A 16,248-nucleotide genomic window follows, 5' to 3' on the forward strand; every position below is an offset into this window, starting at 1 on the left:
ATTAACTTTTTAAATAATTTTTTGTACTGAAATACATATTTAATGATTTATTATTATTTTTTTTAATATTAACATATCAAAACGATCCAAAACATACAAATTATATTAAATTTTAACAAAAAAAAATTTAATTTTTTTAAAAATACAGTTTGCACCACGCGTTCCCAAACAATTTTTGGAGAAAATTGAACCGTGTAATTAAGTGCTATTCATAGCCTTTTTGCGCCAAGCAATTTGGATAATGCATAAAGAGCTCACGCAATCAGGACATGGGAGTTGATTTTCTCATCATTTCTACATTTTCCTCGTATTCATATGGGAGGTAGCTGTTCATCGTATGAATTTCCATGTGCTGTGTCTTGAGAAAATGGGAAACATGATAAGAGTTGATGGCTGTAGAAGTGAATGATAAGCTCTATATACAATGACTTAAGACTTAATTAAGACTGTTGAGGAACACCCCAACATATCATAATTGCTGAGAGCTCCCTTCACTGTTATTTGATAATTTTTATAAATTATTTCAAGATGAATAGTCCATAGAGAATCTGTAATAGACTCCATATAGCATCATATACCTAATAGTGGACTAATGCCATATCCACCCCAATAATATATATTTACATGCTTGTACGAAACGACTAACCTACTAAAATCAATACGAGGATCCAGTAGTTCCATAAAAGAGGGTAATGCACCCACTCTTGTATTAATTGAGAATTATTATTTTCTTTTTTCACTTGATGGGAAAACCCTACATCCAATATGTACACAAAGGTTAGTTTTTGCATAGTAAAACCTAACTAGATTCATCTCTCAAATTTAATTGAAAACAAATTTTAATTTCATATGAAAGTAATGTAGAGATTCATGGAAACTTTAACTCTTATATTTTTTTTTTTTGATAACTGTGGATGTTTGAATCAATTTACACGCACCTCAACTAATCCTCTAAAAACTTGAAGTTAACAACCAGGTAAGTATTCAGTAGTTTTGAGATTTGTGACAGTCGAACTAGTAACATCTAAAGAGCAAATCTAGAACTTGATTAATTGAGTTACACCCTTCGGGGTTCCTAACTCCTATTTTGGGTGGGAGATTGTGTGTTGTTTTAGCCTTGTGTGCATCAAATTGGCTGGCACAGGCTAGGGAAATTTAATCAACACGCTTTGAGTTGATTTCAATGTGCTAGGGCACAACTACTATTTATTTATTTATTTCATCTTTTTTGCTTACTCGTTAACAGCCAGCACAGTAACCATGAAAATGGCTCAGGTATTTATTAATAACAGCCAGTGCAGTAACCACGAAAATGGCTCTGCTAATTGGTATGATAACCATTAAAGGGCAGGGCACACAGTCACCTTTACAAGAGCACCCAAAAACTATAAAATGGCATCTTCATGAATCCCCATCGTAATCATAACCATGCCCACTTCCCTTTACTCAGAAGGAACAAAATCTTTCAATAAAAAAATTAAAAATAGGAAAAGAATTTTGATGTGTGGCTAAGATTGTAAGTAGATTTGCATCACAGTTGATAGATAACGATTTTTGAAGTTTTATTAGTAGTTTAGATTTTCAAGTTAAAATAATTCATTGATATGATATAGAGTTAATATAATTTAAATTTAAGGATATGCATTGCAACTTTCCAGAAAGAAGTTTCTTATAGATATATGAAATGATTTAAAGATAATAAAGTATAATAAAGTAGATTGAAATGGATGCGTGAAGAGTTTTAGGGGAAGTTATTTGTTTATTTATTTATTTTTATTTTTATTTAGTTTAGAAAATTATTTTTTATGTGTTTTTATTCTTCCTACTTAGTTTATATATTTTATATTTAGTATAAACAGAGACGTTCTTTAATTTGTTTATCAAGAGACTGCTTCAAAAAAAAATTATATCATAATAAAATTTTAAATTAGAATTTTATTTGATAAAATTATATATAGTTTGTGTTTGCTATCTTTCTTGTTATTTTCGTTTGCGTAAAAAATACTCCTCAGGTTTATAACAAATAATAATAAAGAATAAGAAGCTCCAAGAAGGAAAAAATCTTCTATCCCCAATTAATTAAGAAACAAATTAATGAGAGAACAAAAATTAATAGAGAAGAAAAGTAAATAAAAGAAAAAAAATTCGATTCAAAATGCCTCCTCTCATTTGTCCAATCATCCCCTTTGATATGTCAACTATATATTATTTCTGTAAATTCCCTTTGTCCGTACCCCTCAACAGTTCCATATATAATATAACATATTGATTACATTCCCTCAACCATATAATATAAATATTGTATATAGCTTCATTATAAAGAGAGAGAGAGAGCTAAGCTTTACCTCAAAGTCTCAAGCTGCAATAAGAAGACACGCAAAGATTATCAATACAAACAAGTTTGTGGCCATGGCAGAGGAGTTTCAGGCCGGGATTTGTGGCGAGAACTGGTGGATGAATTCTTCAAAAAGCATGTTCATCGGCGGCTTATCACCATGTTCTACGGTGAGCCTCCCTAGTGATCATATGGGAGCTTATAATGGGTCATGGGCCACGGCTGACATGGTAGACTTGAAGCCGAGGTCAATATCATGCAAGGATCAGTCTCATAACACTACTTCGGTGTCTGATACCTCTATAGCTTTCCTAAATTCTCCAAAGCCTCAACAGGCTAATTCAGATAGTGGGGGTAGCAGTAATTTGATTGATTCCACCTTGCAAATGATGGGGTTCGGGCTCTCGTCGTCGTCGTCGTCGTCGGATTGGAACCAAGCTTTACTGTAAGTTTGGTACACATGTTGATCCTCTTTTTTTTTTTTCTTTTTTCTTTTTCTCCTGAAATTCCAATTATGGTTGAAATCCAACTCGAAGGTCTTAAAGTCCGAAGCACTCCGACCACAAGTTAGGAAAAGAATACTTGACTTTGTTTTATTGTTTTTGTTTCGAAAAGCAAGTCAAAATTAACGATCATCGAAGTTTTATCAAGTGGCAAAGATTTTAAATCAATGATCAGATTCTTCGATCTTTTTGCAGCTCTGGGAATGGAAGAACTGAGAGTTACAATTCCATGCTGCAAGAAGACATGAATTCAGGAGGACTGAACTCTTCTCAAATCCAAAAAGATTGGAGTCCAAAGAGCTATGCAAGAACTGCTGAAGATTTCTCCTTGGACCAACAAAGGCTAAATCCGGTTAACAGTTCCAGCAATTCGCCACCAACTTGCCAGGGATTTTCTACAGGCTTTTCAATGGAGCCAACAGCTTCTTATGGCTACCCTTCAACATTGATACAAAGTTTATTCGAACCAGATCATCCTCAACCACAACAAGTACAATCTCTTTTCAACAACCGGCCCATGAATTACCTGTCGCCGACAGCTCCAAATTATGGGACCAACATGAGTGAATTGTCATCTCCTTCTTGGACTAAAGTATCTCCCTTGATAAAATCTTGTTTGCAAAAGCAACAGGCTAGTAGTTTGCACTTTACTAACAACACAACCTATTGGAATGCCTCACCAACCGGAATAAATGATATTAGAGCAAGCTTTTTACCCTCATCACCATCTCAATTTCTTCTGCCAGCTTTTGAAGAGAAACCCAATTGCCCCAGCCTCACCATACAGGTAAAGATGATGATTAAACAACTCATTAGTTAGCCTTATTCATCAATATTTAATGACTAGGGTTTCAGACTAAATCTTTTTTCGTGTATTTATTTATATTTCAGCCTAACAGAGAAGAGGTTCGAGACTCGGTTTCGGTAGTTAAGAAAGGATGTGAACCAGCATTCAAAAGGCCTCGAATTGAAGCACCATCTCCATTACCAACTTTCAAGGTATACAAAACACAATCAATCAAGCTTTTGAGTACTGAAACGTACAGCTTATTTTTTATCTTTCATGCTTTTTTTCCTTAATATTCCTTTTATCTTTTGAAGAAGTGAATGTGAAGATGTTATTTTGTCATCAGGTCCGGAAAGAGAAGCTAGGGGACCGAATAACTGCCCTCCAGCAATTGGTTTCACCTTTCGGAAAGGTTAGCTTTTGGATTTTTCTACTTTTTTCAAATTGCACATTGACCATAACAATTCTTTGCTTTTTGATTCGATTGAAGGCTCATCCATTGGTCATGTACTCTTACCTTTTTCAGACTGATACTGCATCGGTTCTCCATGAAGCTATTGAGTATATCAAGTTCCTCCATGACCAAGCCACTGTATGTTATCTTATCTTCTTCTTCTTACCATACGAGTGTTTCATCCATTGATTCTCACTCCTTAATTCAAAGTAGGGTAAGAAGTCTTGAGTTTGAGTCCTACGATCTTAGGAATCCTATAAATGTCTGTATACATAAGTTAATGGGAAAACCCTACTTGATTTAAACAGAGTTAGACGTTAACAAATACATTTAAGAGCCTAAACTAATGAATTAGCATTTAATATATGTTTTTTTTTTTTTGTTAATGCAGGTTTTAAGTAATCCATACATGAAAAATGGCAATCCCATTCAACATCAACAGGTATAATACAATTCTTTCTTTATTTCCCTTTTTTCCTTTTGTTGCTTTTGGCCAACACTGCGCCACTATGCATGTGATGAATCAAAAGATTCTTTTGAAGTACAATATAATTAATTGGCAGGCTCCAGAAGACAAATTGAACGACCTAGAAGGGCCAAAACAAGATCTAAGAAGCCGAGGACTATGTCTTGTGCCAATATCCAGCACGTTTCCTGTTGCTAATGAGACCACTGCTGATTTCTGGACACCAACATTTGGTGGCACTTTCAGGTAGAAGGATGATTATAGTAAAGCTAGCTAAACAGCTTCTATATATCTAACGATCAAGCACTGATTTAAATCCCTATAGTTTTGTATCAAACCAACCAAGATGGAAGGAAACGCTCATAACCTCAATATAGGAAGAAGATTATAGCAGGAGCCACTGCACTGCTGTGCTAGCTAGCTGTTCCAGTCTTGAACGAAAAGCTAAAGAAAACAAATGAAAAAGAGAAAAAGGAACTCAGGCTTCAAAGATGGACAGACAATGCTGGGCCAGCTACAAGAAGAATTAATGATGTTAGGCTATCAAATGATTAGGAGCCACTTGAGATGAAGAATATAAATATCTAGAAGTTAATCCAAGTCGTAGGAACTACTGGTTATTAACTAATACCTTAAAGGTGGGGGCTAAGCACAGGAACAGCTGCTAAATTCAGCTACATATATTAACATCTGTGAATTTAGAGATTAATTGTATGTTGTTGATCGTTACATATGAATGGGGTGAATTTAGCAGATTGGAACAAAAGGCCTTTTGTTCCTGTTGCGCCATTGTTGTGGATGCATAGAGCTGGCACCACGATTCCACCTTTATACGTATAAATATATATTGCTTTTGTTATTGTAGATGAAGAAAAAAGAAATAAAGGGATTATTGTACTCATTGATTTGTTTGTTATTCAAAAATATATATATGTACGAGTGCGTGGAGCTTTTTTTGATTTGATTTATAGCCTTTTCACTTGTTTATATGGTTGCTAAGTCATTGGTCGGCCAGCTATTCTTGCTTTTAGGGTTTTCTGCTTATTCTTTTTAGATGAATAGATAACGTGCATGCTTGTTTGTGTATAAACTTTCCTCCCCGTATGTATATTAGGTAAAGATCATACCATATTCTAATAAGGTGTTTGGTTAAATGTGAATTGTAAGGTATGTTTCGCCCGCGTGCGTGTGTTATTTTTTTAGTATTGAAGAGATATAAATAGATTTATATATCTATTTACCTCGTGTTCTTTAAAAATATATAAATTAATTTTAAATTTTTTTAGTATACACACATTAATTAACCCTTAGATATAAGTTTAGTGGTCAAGTAACTTCCTTCTTTTCTCAATTTTAATTTTTAAAACTTATTTTCTAATATACATCAATGTTAAAAATTAAAAATTAAAAATTACTTTTAAAATCCATCATGCGTGAAAATCTATGCAAGGGCGTGCCATTAAAATCATAAAAAGATGCATAATAATAATTGATACGCAAGCTAGTCTAATTATATATCTTGCAAACCTTGGAAGTAAACGTAAGGTTTGCTTGAGAATTATAGTATGTTTAGAAATATGATTATGATTATTTTTAAAATTATTTTTTATTTAAAAATATATTAAAATAATATATTTTTTTAAAAAATTATTTTTAATATCAACGTATTAAAATAATCTAAAAACATAAAAAAAATACTAATTTAAAATAAAAAAATATATAAATTTGTAAAAATAAAAACAAATAGAGTTTAATCTCATGGAAGCATTACTCTTGGATGGTGGGTGGGTAGCTAGCTTGTTAAGCATTCTTAATGGTTTCCACTCAAGAATTAATCCCTCCCTGATCATTTGTGTCTTGTACTGTTGATTTATGTAAGAAGTGCTGCTTTGAGGGTAATAAGTGTACTTGTGCACAACTTTATTCAACATGAAGATCCGGCCTGCAATATTGTTATAATTACTACTGACTTAACCCATCTCTGTTGTGTTCTTTCTGTGAGGAAATAATAATAACAACGATGATCATTACTATACAGAATTGTAGCTTTGATTCTACATTAAAAAAATGGTGAAATTGTACAGCTGAACCGCAATTTTAAACAGGCCATAAATGTTTATTTCAAGATGGAGATGCCTGTTTCATTTCCATGGCTGCTCAGCAAGGCCATCCTTTTTGGACATGGTCAACTTTGCAAAATCCATTTCCATGGATTCCAAAGAAGCGTTCTTCTCGTATACTTGAAGTTCCCAGCAAGTCTTTTGCAGAGAATATTCACCTCGTGTGGATGTTTTATGCACTCCCGAATAAAGCCAATAAGGGCACGACTACTCCCTTCATAGCTCCTGAAGAAAAGCAATCAATATTCCTGCAAAGTTCGCAACTTTCGCTCTCCTTTTTGCATTGATGGCAGCCCATCGATCCACATTCACAGTATGAGAATCCCTGTAGCTAGCTAGTAATTTCTGTACATATCTTTAGTGTTGGACCTTCATATATAGCATGACAAAAGAATCGTGCCTGTAAAGCAAAAAAAAGGTTATTAAAATGTAGGGAATACCATTTGATGAAGAGGCTAATCATCAAGAACTGTGCAAAATTCATATATGCTTGAAATTCAAGAATTCTCGCCATGACAAGTGACTAATCATGCAAAAAGAAGAAAAAAGCCACTTCAAAAGCTAATATATATCTTCTTGATCGGTATCTCTTACACTTTTGCTTTATAATCTTTTCCATGACTTTGTAATTGATCAATCTGTTGATGGGGTATCGTCTCCAACCTTCAAGCGTTGGGATCGGTACCCGTTGCTGTAGGATATACTACAGCATCAATGGGAATTGAGTTCTTGTTGTTATTTTTTTCTTCTAATGTGAGGTCGATGAAAGAAGAAACATAGAGAGAATACTAAAAAGGAAAAGCATCTAGGGCATCATTGTGATGCTAATAAAGCATGCGACTCCCAGCTGCAGTAGATACATTCTTTTACTTTTTAAAAAACTTGCTATTCTTTTTTCTTGTTTTGGCTAATCAATGGAGATTAAAGTTGTCTTATGCTAGAAGTTTTCGTTCATGCTTAAAAGGGTTATTTCTTTTCAATCAATCTTGAATAGAAAAAATAACTTATTTTTGTGTTTTAAAAATATTTTTGAAAAATATTAATTTTTTTTATTTTAAATTAATATTTTTGTGTTTTTAGATATTTTAATGTCCTAATTTTTTAAAAGTTAAAAATATTATTTTATTATATTTTCAAGTGAAAAACACTTTAAAAAACAATATTTACCAGACTTTCAAACACCAATTCATTAAAGAATCAAAAGACATGGAGATACATTCTTTTACTTTAAAAAAACTAGTTATTCTTTTTTCTTGTTTTGGCTAATCAATGGAGATTAAAGTTGTTTTATGCTAGAAGTTTTCTTTCATGCTTAAAAGGGTTATTTCTTTTCAATCAATCTTGAATTGAAAAAAATTGTTTATTTTCGTGTTTTCAAAAATGTTTTTGAAAAAAATTAATTTTTTTTAAAAAAATATTTTTGTGTTTTTAGATATTTTAATGTCCTGAATTTTTAAAAGTTTTTAAAAATATTATTTTATTATATTTTCAAGTGAAAAACACTTTAAAAAATAATATTTACTGCATTTTCAAACACCAATTCATTAAAAAATCAAAAGACATGGAGATACATTCTTTTACTTTTAAAAAAACTAGCTATTCTTTTTTCTTGTTTTGGCTAATCAATGGAGATTAAAGTTGTCTTATGCTAGAAGTTTTCGTTCATGCTTAAAAGGGTTATTTCTTTTCAATCAATCTTAAAAAAAAAATTAAAATGTTTTATTTTTTTCTTTACTTTAAATTTTTTTTATATATTTTTAGATATTTTAATATCCTAATTTTTTTAAAAAATTATTTTAATATATTTTTAAATAAAACAATCACTTTAAAAAATAATAATTACAACACTTTCAAACACCATCTATTTAAAGAATCAAAAGACATGGCTTGGAACTTTGAAAAGACGATTGAAGTACCTACGTAACTTCTTTGATATGGGACCAAGTGAGTAAGCTTTTTCAATTACTTTGTATCCTCCTCGAGTTATCAATCTCATTGTCACTTTCGTTACCATTTCAAAATAATATATATTCTATCCATATATCAACTCATCATGCCAATCCAAAACTCACTGTTAATGCAATTACGATCGACAATTATTCTCACTTTAAATTAGAACAATTCAAGATGACTTCATTTTGCTTTGATAGTGTTTGATAAAAGAACTTTTAAAAGTATTTCTTACTTTAAAATAAATTAAAATATATTTTGTTAAATTTTAACATTAATTTATTAAAAAAATATAAAAATATTTTAAAAAATAATCTAAAACAAAAACCATATTAATTTTTTTTAAAAAAAAAACTTTTATCTCACTATCAAACAATTATAAAGAATTCATAACCAAACGACTGTGGTTAAGATATAACTGGGAAAACAATCTCAGATTGCATGTAATAGGAAATAGAAGAATTTATTAGAAGTGATTATTTTTTGTTCGGTTTGGTTTTTATTAAAAAAAAATAACCAAAACCGGTCTCTTTTGAAAAAAAATCAAAACCGAACTGAAACCTGTTCAAACTGACCAGTTTTAGTTTGATTATTTTAGGAACAACCTGTTTCAAACCAGTTTTTGATTTAGCTCTATTTTTTCCGGTTTAGGTTCGGTTCGGTTTTTTCGATTTCAAGTTTATAAAACCGAACTGAATCAAAATGAACAAAACCGGTCAGGTTTTTTAAAATTCTAACCGATTTTTTTTTTATGATTTGATTTTTTTAGTTATTTTTTTTTAATTTTCTCAGTTTAATCAATTTCTCGGTTTTTTTTTTTTTTGGCTCACCTCAAATATTTATCTAGAATTTATGAGGAGTTCTAGCCAGTCCACAGTACTGATCATCTACATATCTAAGTCTTGGAGACAAGGCCCGACCAATTCTCTTTGATTCAGGCCTTACAACTGATCTTGCTCTAACTAAAATATTGGGCCACAGCTTAAAACTTGAAAAGAATTAGTGATTTCGGCTAACAAAAACAAACCTCAACAGTGATGCGTGCTGTTGCTGCCTTGATTCCAGAAAAACCTTGCCAAGGAGCATTGATAAGTGATGTAGAAATAAGGAATAGAAGCCCAGAAAAAACAGAGAATTGCAGAGAGTAAGTGAGATGGCCATACAATAATGATAATAAACTGACAAGGAAAATCCAGGACTGCAAGAAGTGGTCTTCTTCGTAAGTGTGGGGACATCACTGGTCCAAGATCAAATATCTTGGACCACTCAGCTGAGCTTAGAGACATCCTACAGCAGTCCCAAAATAAAAACACAGAAAAGAGATGAGGAGAAAGAGAGAAGTGTTACTGGAATCTTTGGTTCTATTTTTTCCCCTTTTTTTCTCATGAGAAATTTTAATCACAGTTGTTAGACTTAGATATGAAATCGACTCCTAAAATATTTTGGGTTCTTGATTACCGGTAAACTCAAATTTATTATTTTCATTATTCTCTTCTTCTTCCTCTTCTTCCCGGAGGGGTCTTGGATGCTTCTTCCTCCTTTTCACCTTATATTCAGCTGTTTTAAGGTGTATGAATGCATGCCAGACACTAACGACGCATTAATTACTCTTTCAAAGCACATGGAATCAACGGAATTTGATCGGAGAGAAAATTCTCATCTGGTATTAGAAACCATTGAGGCATCTAGAGAGCCGACTGATGCTAATTATCATCCAACTTCTGGAATTAGAGATAAGCACAGGAAGTGAAGAAACTTCAAAAGCATGTAAATCCTATCATCGCAACAAGAACATGAAACTGAAATTTCTTGTAAGGGAATACAGTTTATGAGATTAAGAATGTACGCATGCATATGTCTGTATACAAGGATAATCCAAGTTGGAGTGTTACTGATGAGATTAACACCATTTATTTATTGTCTGAAGGTGTATTACGATGCTACAGCTCAAAAGGAGTAATTGTAATGGTGAATAGGAGTGATTAGGAGTTTGATAATAGTTGTTTTTAAAATATAATTTTTTTATAGAAATATATTAAAATAAATTTTTTTTTAAATTATTGTATTAAAATAATATTTTTTGTTTAAAACTATATTAATTTTTTTTAATTTTTTTTTTTGATATTAGCATATTAAAATCATAAAAAAATATTAATTTAATATTTTTTTTAAAAAATATTTTTAAAAAACATCTAAAAACATAAACAATCTTACTTTCACATACACCTTTACAAAAATAATAAAAAATAAAAAAAAACCAAGGGAACAAGGAAAAGAGAACCGGAATGTGCATCGAGGCACAATTGTTTTTGCATTTAAAATTGTGTATTAAAAATTTGTTTGATTTGAAAAAATTTTAAATTGAGTTTTTTAATGTTTGTTTTTTTGAATGTTTTATATACTGCTATAAAAAATAAAATAAAAATCTAAAATAATATTTTAATATATTTGTATATAAAAAAACACTTTTAGAAAACCGGATTTACCAACACCCAACTATGTTTGATGGATTAGGCTTTGATTGGCTTATTAGTTTAGTAAATTTGATATTGTATGTACACGTGTTGAAATGAAAGTTGCGTTAATAAAAATTGATGAATATTTAGTTATATTAAAAGTGATAATGAAAAACAAAATGACAATTTAAGATATGAACTTTTTATTTATTATGGTCGTTATGGAAAAAAGAATATAAAAATTAACTAAAACAAATAAAAGATTTATTTTGTGGTCATTTAAACAAAACAAACAAAAATAAAACACACACACACATATATATATAACTTGTCAAATGAAAAGATGAACAACGAAAAAAAAATACTAAAGAAAAATTATTTAAGAAATATTTTTTCATACAAAAATAAAACTTAAGATTTAATTGTGATAGTATATTTTGCTTTTAAAAGATAAGCGCTCCTTCGATGTGTGAAGCAATGGCTTTATTTGTAATATTTTTTTTATTTTTTTTTAATTTTAGATTTATAGTTTTATTTTTTATTTTACCAAGTATAATTTCAACGAGTTATATTTAGGCCATGTTTGTTTCCAGGAATGTTTGACAAATACATGGAAAGTGAGTCAAAGGAAAGTGAATTCTGGTCAAAGGAAATGTTAACGTTAATCTCAGGAAAGTGTTTTCCGCTTTTTATTCTTGGAAAACACTTTCCTGAGCCGGCGTTCTCGTGCTTTCTTAACTGTTCATGTTAATTGCACTGTTTCAATGAACAGTACAATTAACATGAACAGTGTATTGCGTACACTGTTCACTAAAAAATAGTGAACAGTGCAGTCTCTTGCACTGTTCACTTGCCTGCAGAACTCCTTTTTTTTTTTTTTTAGTTTGCTATTTTTTAACATTAAAAAAAAAATAGTTTAGAGTGAATTTTATACCTTAATATTTTATCCAATTTTATTACATGCTAAAAATATTATTGAAACTATAGTTTTTGTCGGATGTATTTCGTATGTAATGGAATTATAAATGGTTTCATGGAATAGTAAAAAATATTTCACAAGCTTATTTCTCTACAATATGATATGATATATATAGTTATATTTATTAAAATAAACCATCATTATACATTTTAAATTTTCATTTTTTTTTATTGTTGATTAAATATTTTATATTAAATATTTTATATTATATTATATAAATTAAAAAAAATTATTAATAAATATTTTCCAGTTCATTTTTCATATACAACCAAACACTGGACCATAACACTAACAAACATCAGAAAATACTTTCCCGGAATTCACTTTCCAGGAATTCACTTTCCCCGGAATTTATTTTCCAAAAAAAGCATTTTTGTTCCCGTTTTTTAACCCATTTTATGCTATTTTGAATGCTGAGCATGAACTGTTCATTTCAATTTCTAATATACTCATCAGTTTCCTTTGAATCTACTAAATTTGACTGGACTGGCGATTTGTGATTGGCAATGGAAACCCTTCAGGCGTCAGAGAACTGGAAGAGATTTAACACGCAGCTTCTGTAACTAGAGATAAGCATGGGAGGTGAAGAACATTCAAAATGATTTTTCACAGAATTCCATAAAAAAATCTTTCATCACTACAAGAAGCCATTGTTATAAAGGAATGAAGCATACATACGTTTGTGACACCAAATATAATCCAGAAGGTGCACTTTATTGATCAGGTGAACATACGACTGGAATTTATATGAAGCACGTGCAATTTACTGGCTCAAATCAAGCAGTTCCCTTGAATTTCTTCGCAATGCCGGCGAAGTACTTCCCCTGGTGGAAAGCTTGGCCTAGTTCCAGCTCAGTAGGCTGTCTGGTGCCATCCCCGGCAAAGGTACCTGCACCGTATGGGCTGCCACCCTTCACCTGCTCCATTTCAAACATGCCAGCTCCAAAGGTGTATCCAATGGGGACGAAGATCATTCCATGGTGAACAAGCTGAGTGATAGCTGTCAAGCTGCATATTGAGAGGAAAAACAAGTGCTAGAATTTCAGAGTTCATACTGTAGACGTCCAGAATTATGAACTTGGAAGAACAAGAAAGGGTTTTTGTCAGGTGTTCAAATGGAACTTACGCTGTTGTTTCCTGTCCACCTCCCTGAGATGCAGTGCTGAAAAAGATTCCAGCTGGTTTGCCGGCAAGCTGTTGGGTTCCCCATAGCCCGCCGGTTGCATCCAAAAATGCTTTAAACTGTGCAGCCATCATTCCAAATCTGGTGGGGAAACCAAAAAGAACACCATCAGCCTCAGTAAGATCGTTGGGTTTGATGATTGGGACATCACTCTTTGGTGGTGCGCCCATCTTTCCAAGAACTTCTTCTGGCAGGGTTTCAGGTACCTGTGATCAATATGCCAAGAATATCAGGGGAACTCCAGTCCTCGATACATTAAAATACAAAATACCTTTCCTAGAGCAACATTGCAAAAACTTAAGAAATTTGTGATGTAATATCAGAATTTTTACGATTTATGGATGAATCAAATACAGCTGAGGTTTTAGCCAGTTAGCCAAGAAAATCATCTAAATTAACTCATATCTCCTTTTCAACAGATTTTGACTTCTTTGCAATAGCAATGTTCTCTTCCAGAGAAATATAATCGGTCCATTCTGTTCTTCACAAGGAAAATATGTTTCTCAATCACTTTGATTTATCACCGCCTAAGGCTAAAGAGTTCAAATTGTCAGTGCTTCGGACAAGATTAAACACAGACCTGCCATAGCTTAATTTCCACTCCTTCCACAGTATCAGCTCCTTTCTTAATTTCTTCAGCTAGCCTTGCAACATGTCCATACATGGAGTAGTAACTGCAGAAGGAATCAAATAATTGACACTTGACATGATCAGTGAGACTATTCTGAAGATCTAGAAAAGTAGATAAACAGAATCATAAACTGTCCATCAGTGAGACTATTTTCCCGATTATATTTTATTTCTAGAGAAAGAAATTTCTTTCAGTCATATCATTGATATGATCTTCGATCCCTACAGGATGATGAGAAGGAAAAGGAAAAGGAAATTTGCATAAAGGTAATTAATTCATAAATAAGTTATCTCAATGCTTGATGGAGACAGGAAGCTTTGTAGGGAAACAATAGCAAGCACTATGGAGGCCTACATCAAGAAAAATAATCCAAAAAGATTTTTGGTCCTAAGAGTGGTATAACCACCATCAATAACACATCAACGTGGTGGATAATAGGACTCAACCATCACCAAGGGGACAGCTTTTAGTGCATGAATTTCTATATCAACAAAGCTATTAATTTAAAATTTTAAACAGAAGATTGTTAATAGTGTCTTTATAGTTATAAAACTCAACTCGATTAAAGGTCTGGATCACAAGTTGGGCAGATCAACCCGGAACCCCGCCGCGGATTCACCTAGGTTTTGATTATTTTCTTCAAAACACCCGTTATGATGTGTTGTAAAAAAAAATGGTTTGACATGAAACCTAAGCCAAAAACCGGCTCAAAGCCGGCAAGTTGACTCGCTGGGCCTGCGAGGTTTTATAACAATGGTGTACTCCAGGCCATGATCATAAAGAAAGCCATTGGTGATGGTTATGCATATAAAGTATCAATAATGGAGAATAAAGGGAAGACGTTTCCTAAAAGCAAAAGGCCAGCATTCCTCTCTCTGAATCATAATTTCAAAGGTAGGTCCAGCTTTAGAACCACTTTTTCTTGGCTAACACCTACTGATAACTGTTGTGTTCACAGTTTTACTAAACTTATTGTATAAATTTCTTGTTTCATTGATAGAGATTGCAATGAAATGAAAAGGAAAGAACACTAGACCCCTCTACTTGAAACACATAAACAGCTTCATGTCTCATAGCCTATCACTCCCCTTCTTAATTAACCTTTTAGCCAAGATCAACAAGATATTTTCACAACACAGATGATGGTGGCATATGAGAATTCTCTATAGTTTTTTACAACAAATCCATGAACTTAATTATCCATTGATGAATTTGATTTGGTTCTTGAAAGAAACTTGAATCCCTGATCAAATTAAAATTCACCAAATATTATTCAAACCAGTTACCAAAGATCAAAATCTGAATCTCTCAAGGAAGCTGACTTCCTGGAGCCATTTAACACCAAGAGAACAGAAACTAACAGCTATCACTGCATTTACAGCTAAAAGAATCGTTCAAAACAATAAAAAGAGACAAGAACATGAAGAACACAATCAAGAAATGATCAGAAGTCAAACGTGTATGCACCAAAAGAATCATGATGAAGAAAACACAGACAAAGAAACACAATGAAAACAACAACCCAAAACAAAGATGGTAAGGAGAGATCATAGTGATGCTTACATGATATAGATTTTTACAGCCATTGATAAGAGTATATCTGTCTTTCTCTCTTCGTAGAATTATGAAGCCTGAAGGAAATGTGTTGTTGACAGCGGGGGAATGAGAAGGAGAGAGGGAGGGACCCTTTATTTATATATTTTTTAGTCCACCTCGGGGTGTGAGATTTGTACTGATTAGGCACTATTCGGTAGTGATTTTTAACTTTTTATTTATTTATTAAATTTTGATTTTTTTAATATTTTTAAATTATTACTATATTTTTAAATTTTTTATTGGTATTATTATATCTGGGCGGCCAATAACTAGTTTTGTTTTATTCGTAAATTTCTACTAATGATGTTACAATAACATATTCATCTCCATCATGATTATTTATGTCATTTTCCCTTAATCATATTGCAAGATTTTTATTTATACTCCATTAATATATTTTAAACTTAAGTTATAATAATAGTTTATTAACAAAAATATATTAAATTTTAATTTTAGTTATTTATGTTAATGTGAAAACACGAGAATTATATCATTAACTATATATATATTCATTTTTTCTCAGAAATAAAAATGTAAATTAATTATTTTTTGAAGATGTTTGGTAAAGGTAAGTGTGGGTGAGAATTTTACTTTATGTTAAGTGGGAGAATTTAGCAGAGGGTAATTTATTAAAAGAGGATGATAATTAACCAAAATTATTTAAAAAAAAATTAGGTGAAATTTTTCAAATAATTAATAAATCAAATTAATCTAGCATTGGATCCAGAGTTGTCGGTAATTAATTATTTTAGTTTTTTTTTAATGAATATAAAATAATAATAAATAAA

General features: G+C 31.6%; 2 protein-coding genes across 2 annotated transcripts; one reads left to right on the forward strand and one right to left on the reverse strand.

Moving 5' to 3' along the window:
• The first annotated feature begins 2,300 nt into the window (after positions 1 to 2,300).
• On the forward strand, positions 2,301 to 5,509 carry LOC118031505 (transcription factor bHLH112). The gene is made up of 8 exons (XM_035035935.2): positions 2,301 to 2,780; positions 3,034 to 3,625; positions 3,730 to 3,837; positions 3,972 to 4,037; positions 4,152 to 4,217; positions 4,471 to 4,521; positions 4,643 to 4,791; positions 4,871 to 5,509. Exons 1-8 carry the CDS (start codon positions 2,410 to 2,412, stop codon positions 4,920 to 4,922), a joined length of 1,455 nt encoding a protein of 484 aa, XP_034891826.1. The 5' UTR covers positions 2,301 to 2,409; the 3' UTR covers positions 4,923 to 5,509.
• Positions 5,510 to 12,642: 7,133 nt separating this feature from the next.
• LOC118031506 (probable NAD(P)H dehydrogenase (quinone) FQR1-like 1) lies at positions 12,643 to 15,586 on the reverse strand. The gene is made up of 4 exons (XM_035035937.2): positions 15,428 to 15,586; positions 13,814 to 13,907; positions 13,177 to 13,439; positions 12,643 to 13,058 (listed from the first exon to the last, which is right to left on the reverse strand). Exons 1-4 carry the CDS (start codon positions 15,448 to 15,450, stop codon positions 12,827 to 12,829), a joined length of 612 nt encoding a protein of 203 aa, XP_034891828.1. The 5' UTR covers positions 15,451 to 15,586; the 3' UTR covers positions 12,643 to 12,826.
• Positions 15,587 to 16,248: the final 662 nt, after the last annotated feature.

This window comes from Populus alba, chromosome 11 (assembly GCF_005239225.2).
Source record: "Populus alba chromosome 11, ASM523922v2, whole genome shotgun sequence".
In the NCBI taxonomy this organism is placed as follows: domain Eukaryota; kingdom Viridiplantae; phylum Streptophyta; class Magnoliopsida; order Malpighiales; family Salicaceae; genus Populus; species Populus alba.

Coding starts and splice junctions, on each gene's coding strand:
- LOC118031505 (XM_035035935.2), top strand. CDS start 2,410: ATGGCAGAGGAGTTTCAGGCCGGGATTTGTGGCGAGAACTGGTGGATG. Junction 3,838..3,971: donor CTCCATTACCAACTTTCAAG/GTATACAAAACA, acceptor TTTTGTCATCAG/GTCCGGAAAGAGAAGCTAGG. Junction 4,038..4,151: donor TGGTTTCACCTTTCGGAAAG/GTTAGCTTTTGG, acceptor TACCTTTTTCAG/ACTGATACTGCATCGGTTCT.
- LOC118031506 (XM_035035937.2), bottom strand. CDS start 15,450: ATGGCTGTAAAAATCTATATCAT. Junction 13,908..15,427: donor GCTGTAAAAATCTATATCAT/GTAAGCATCACT, acceptor TTCCTTCTGCAG/TTACTACTCCATGTATGGAC. Junction 13,440..13,813: donor TGGAAATTAAGCTATGGCAG/GTCTGTGTTTAA, acceptor TATTGATCACAG/GTACCTGAAACCCTGCCAGA.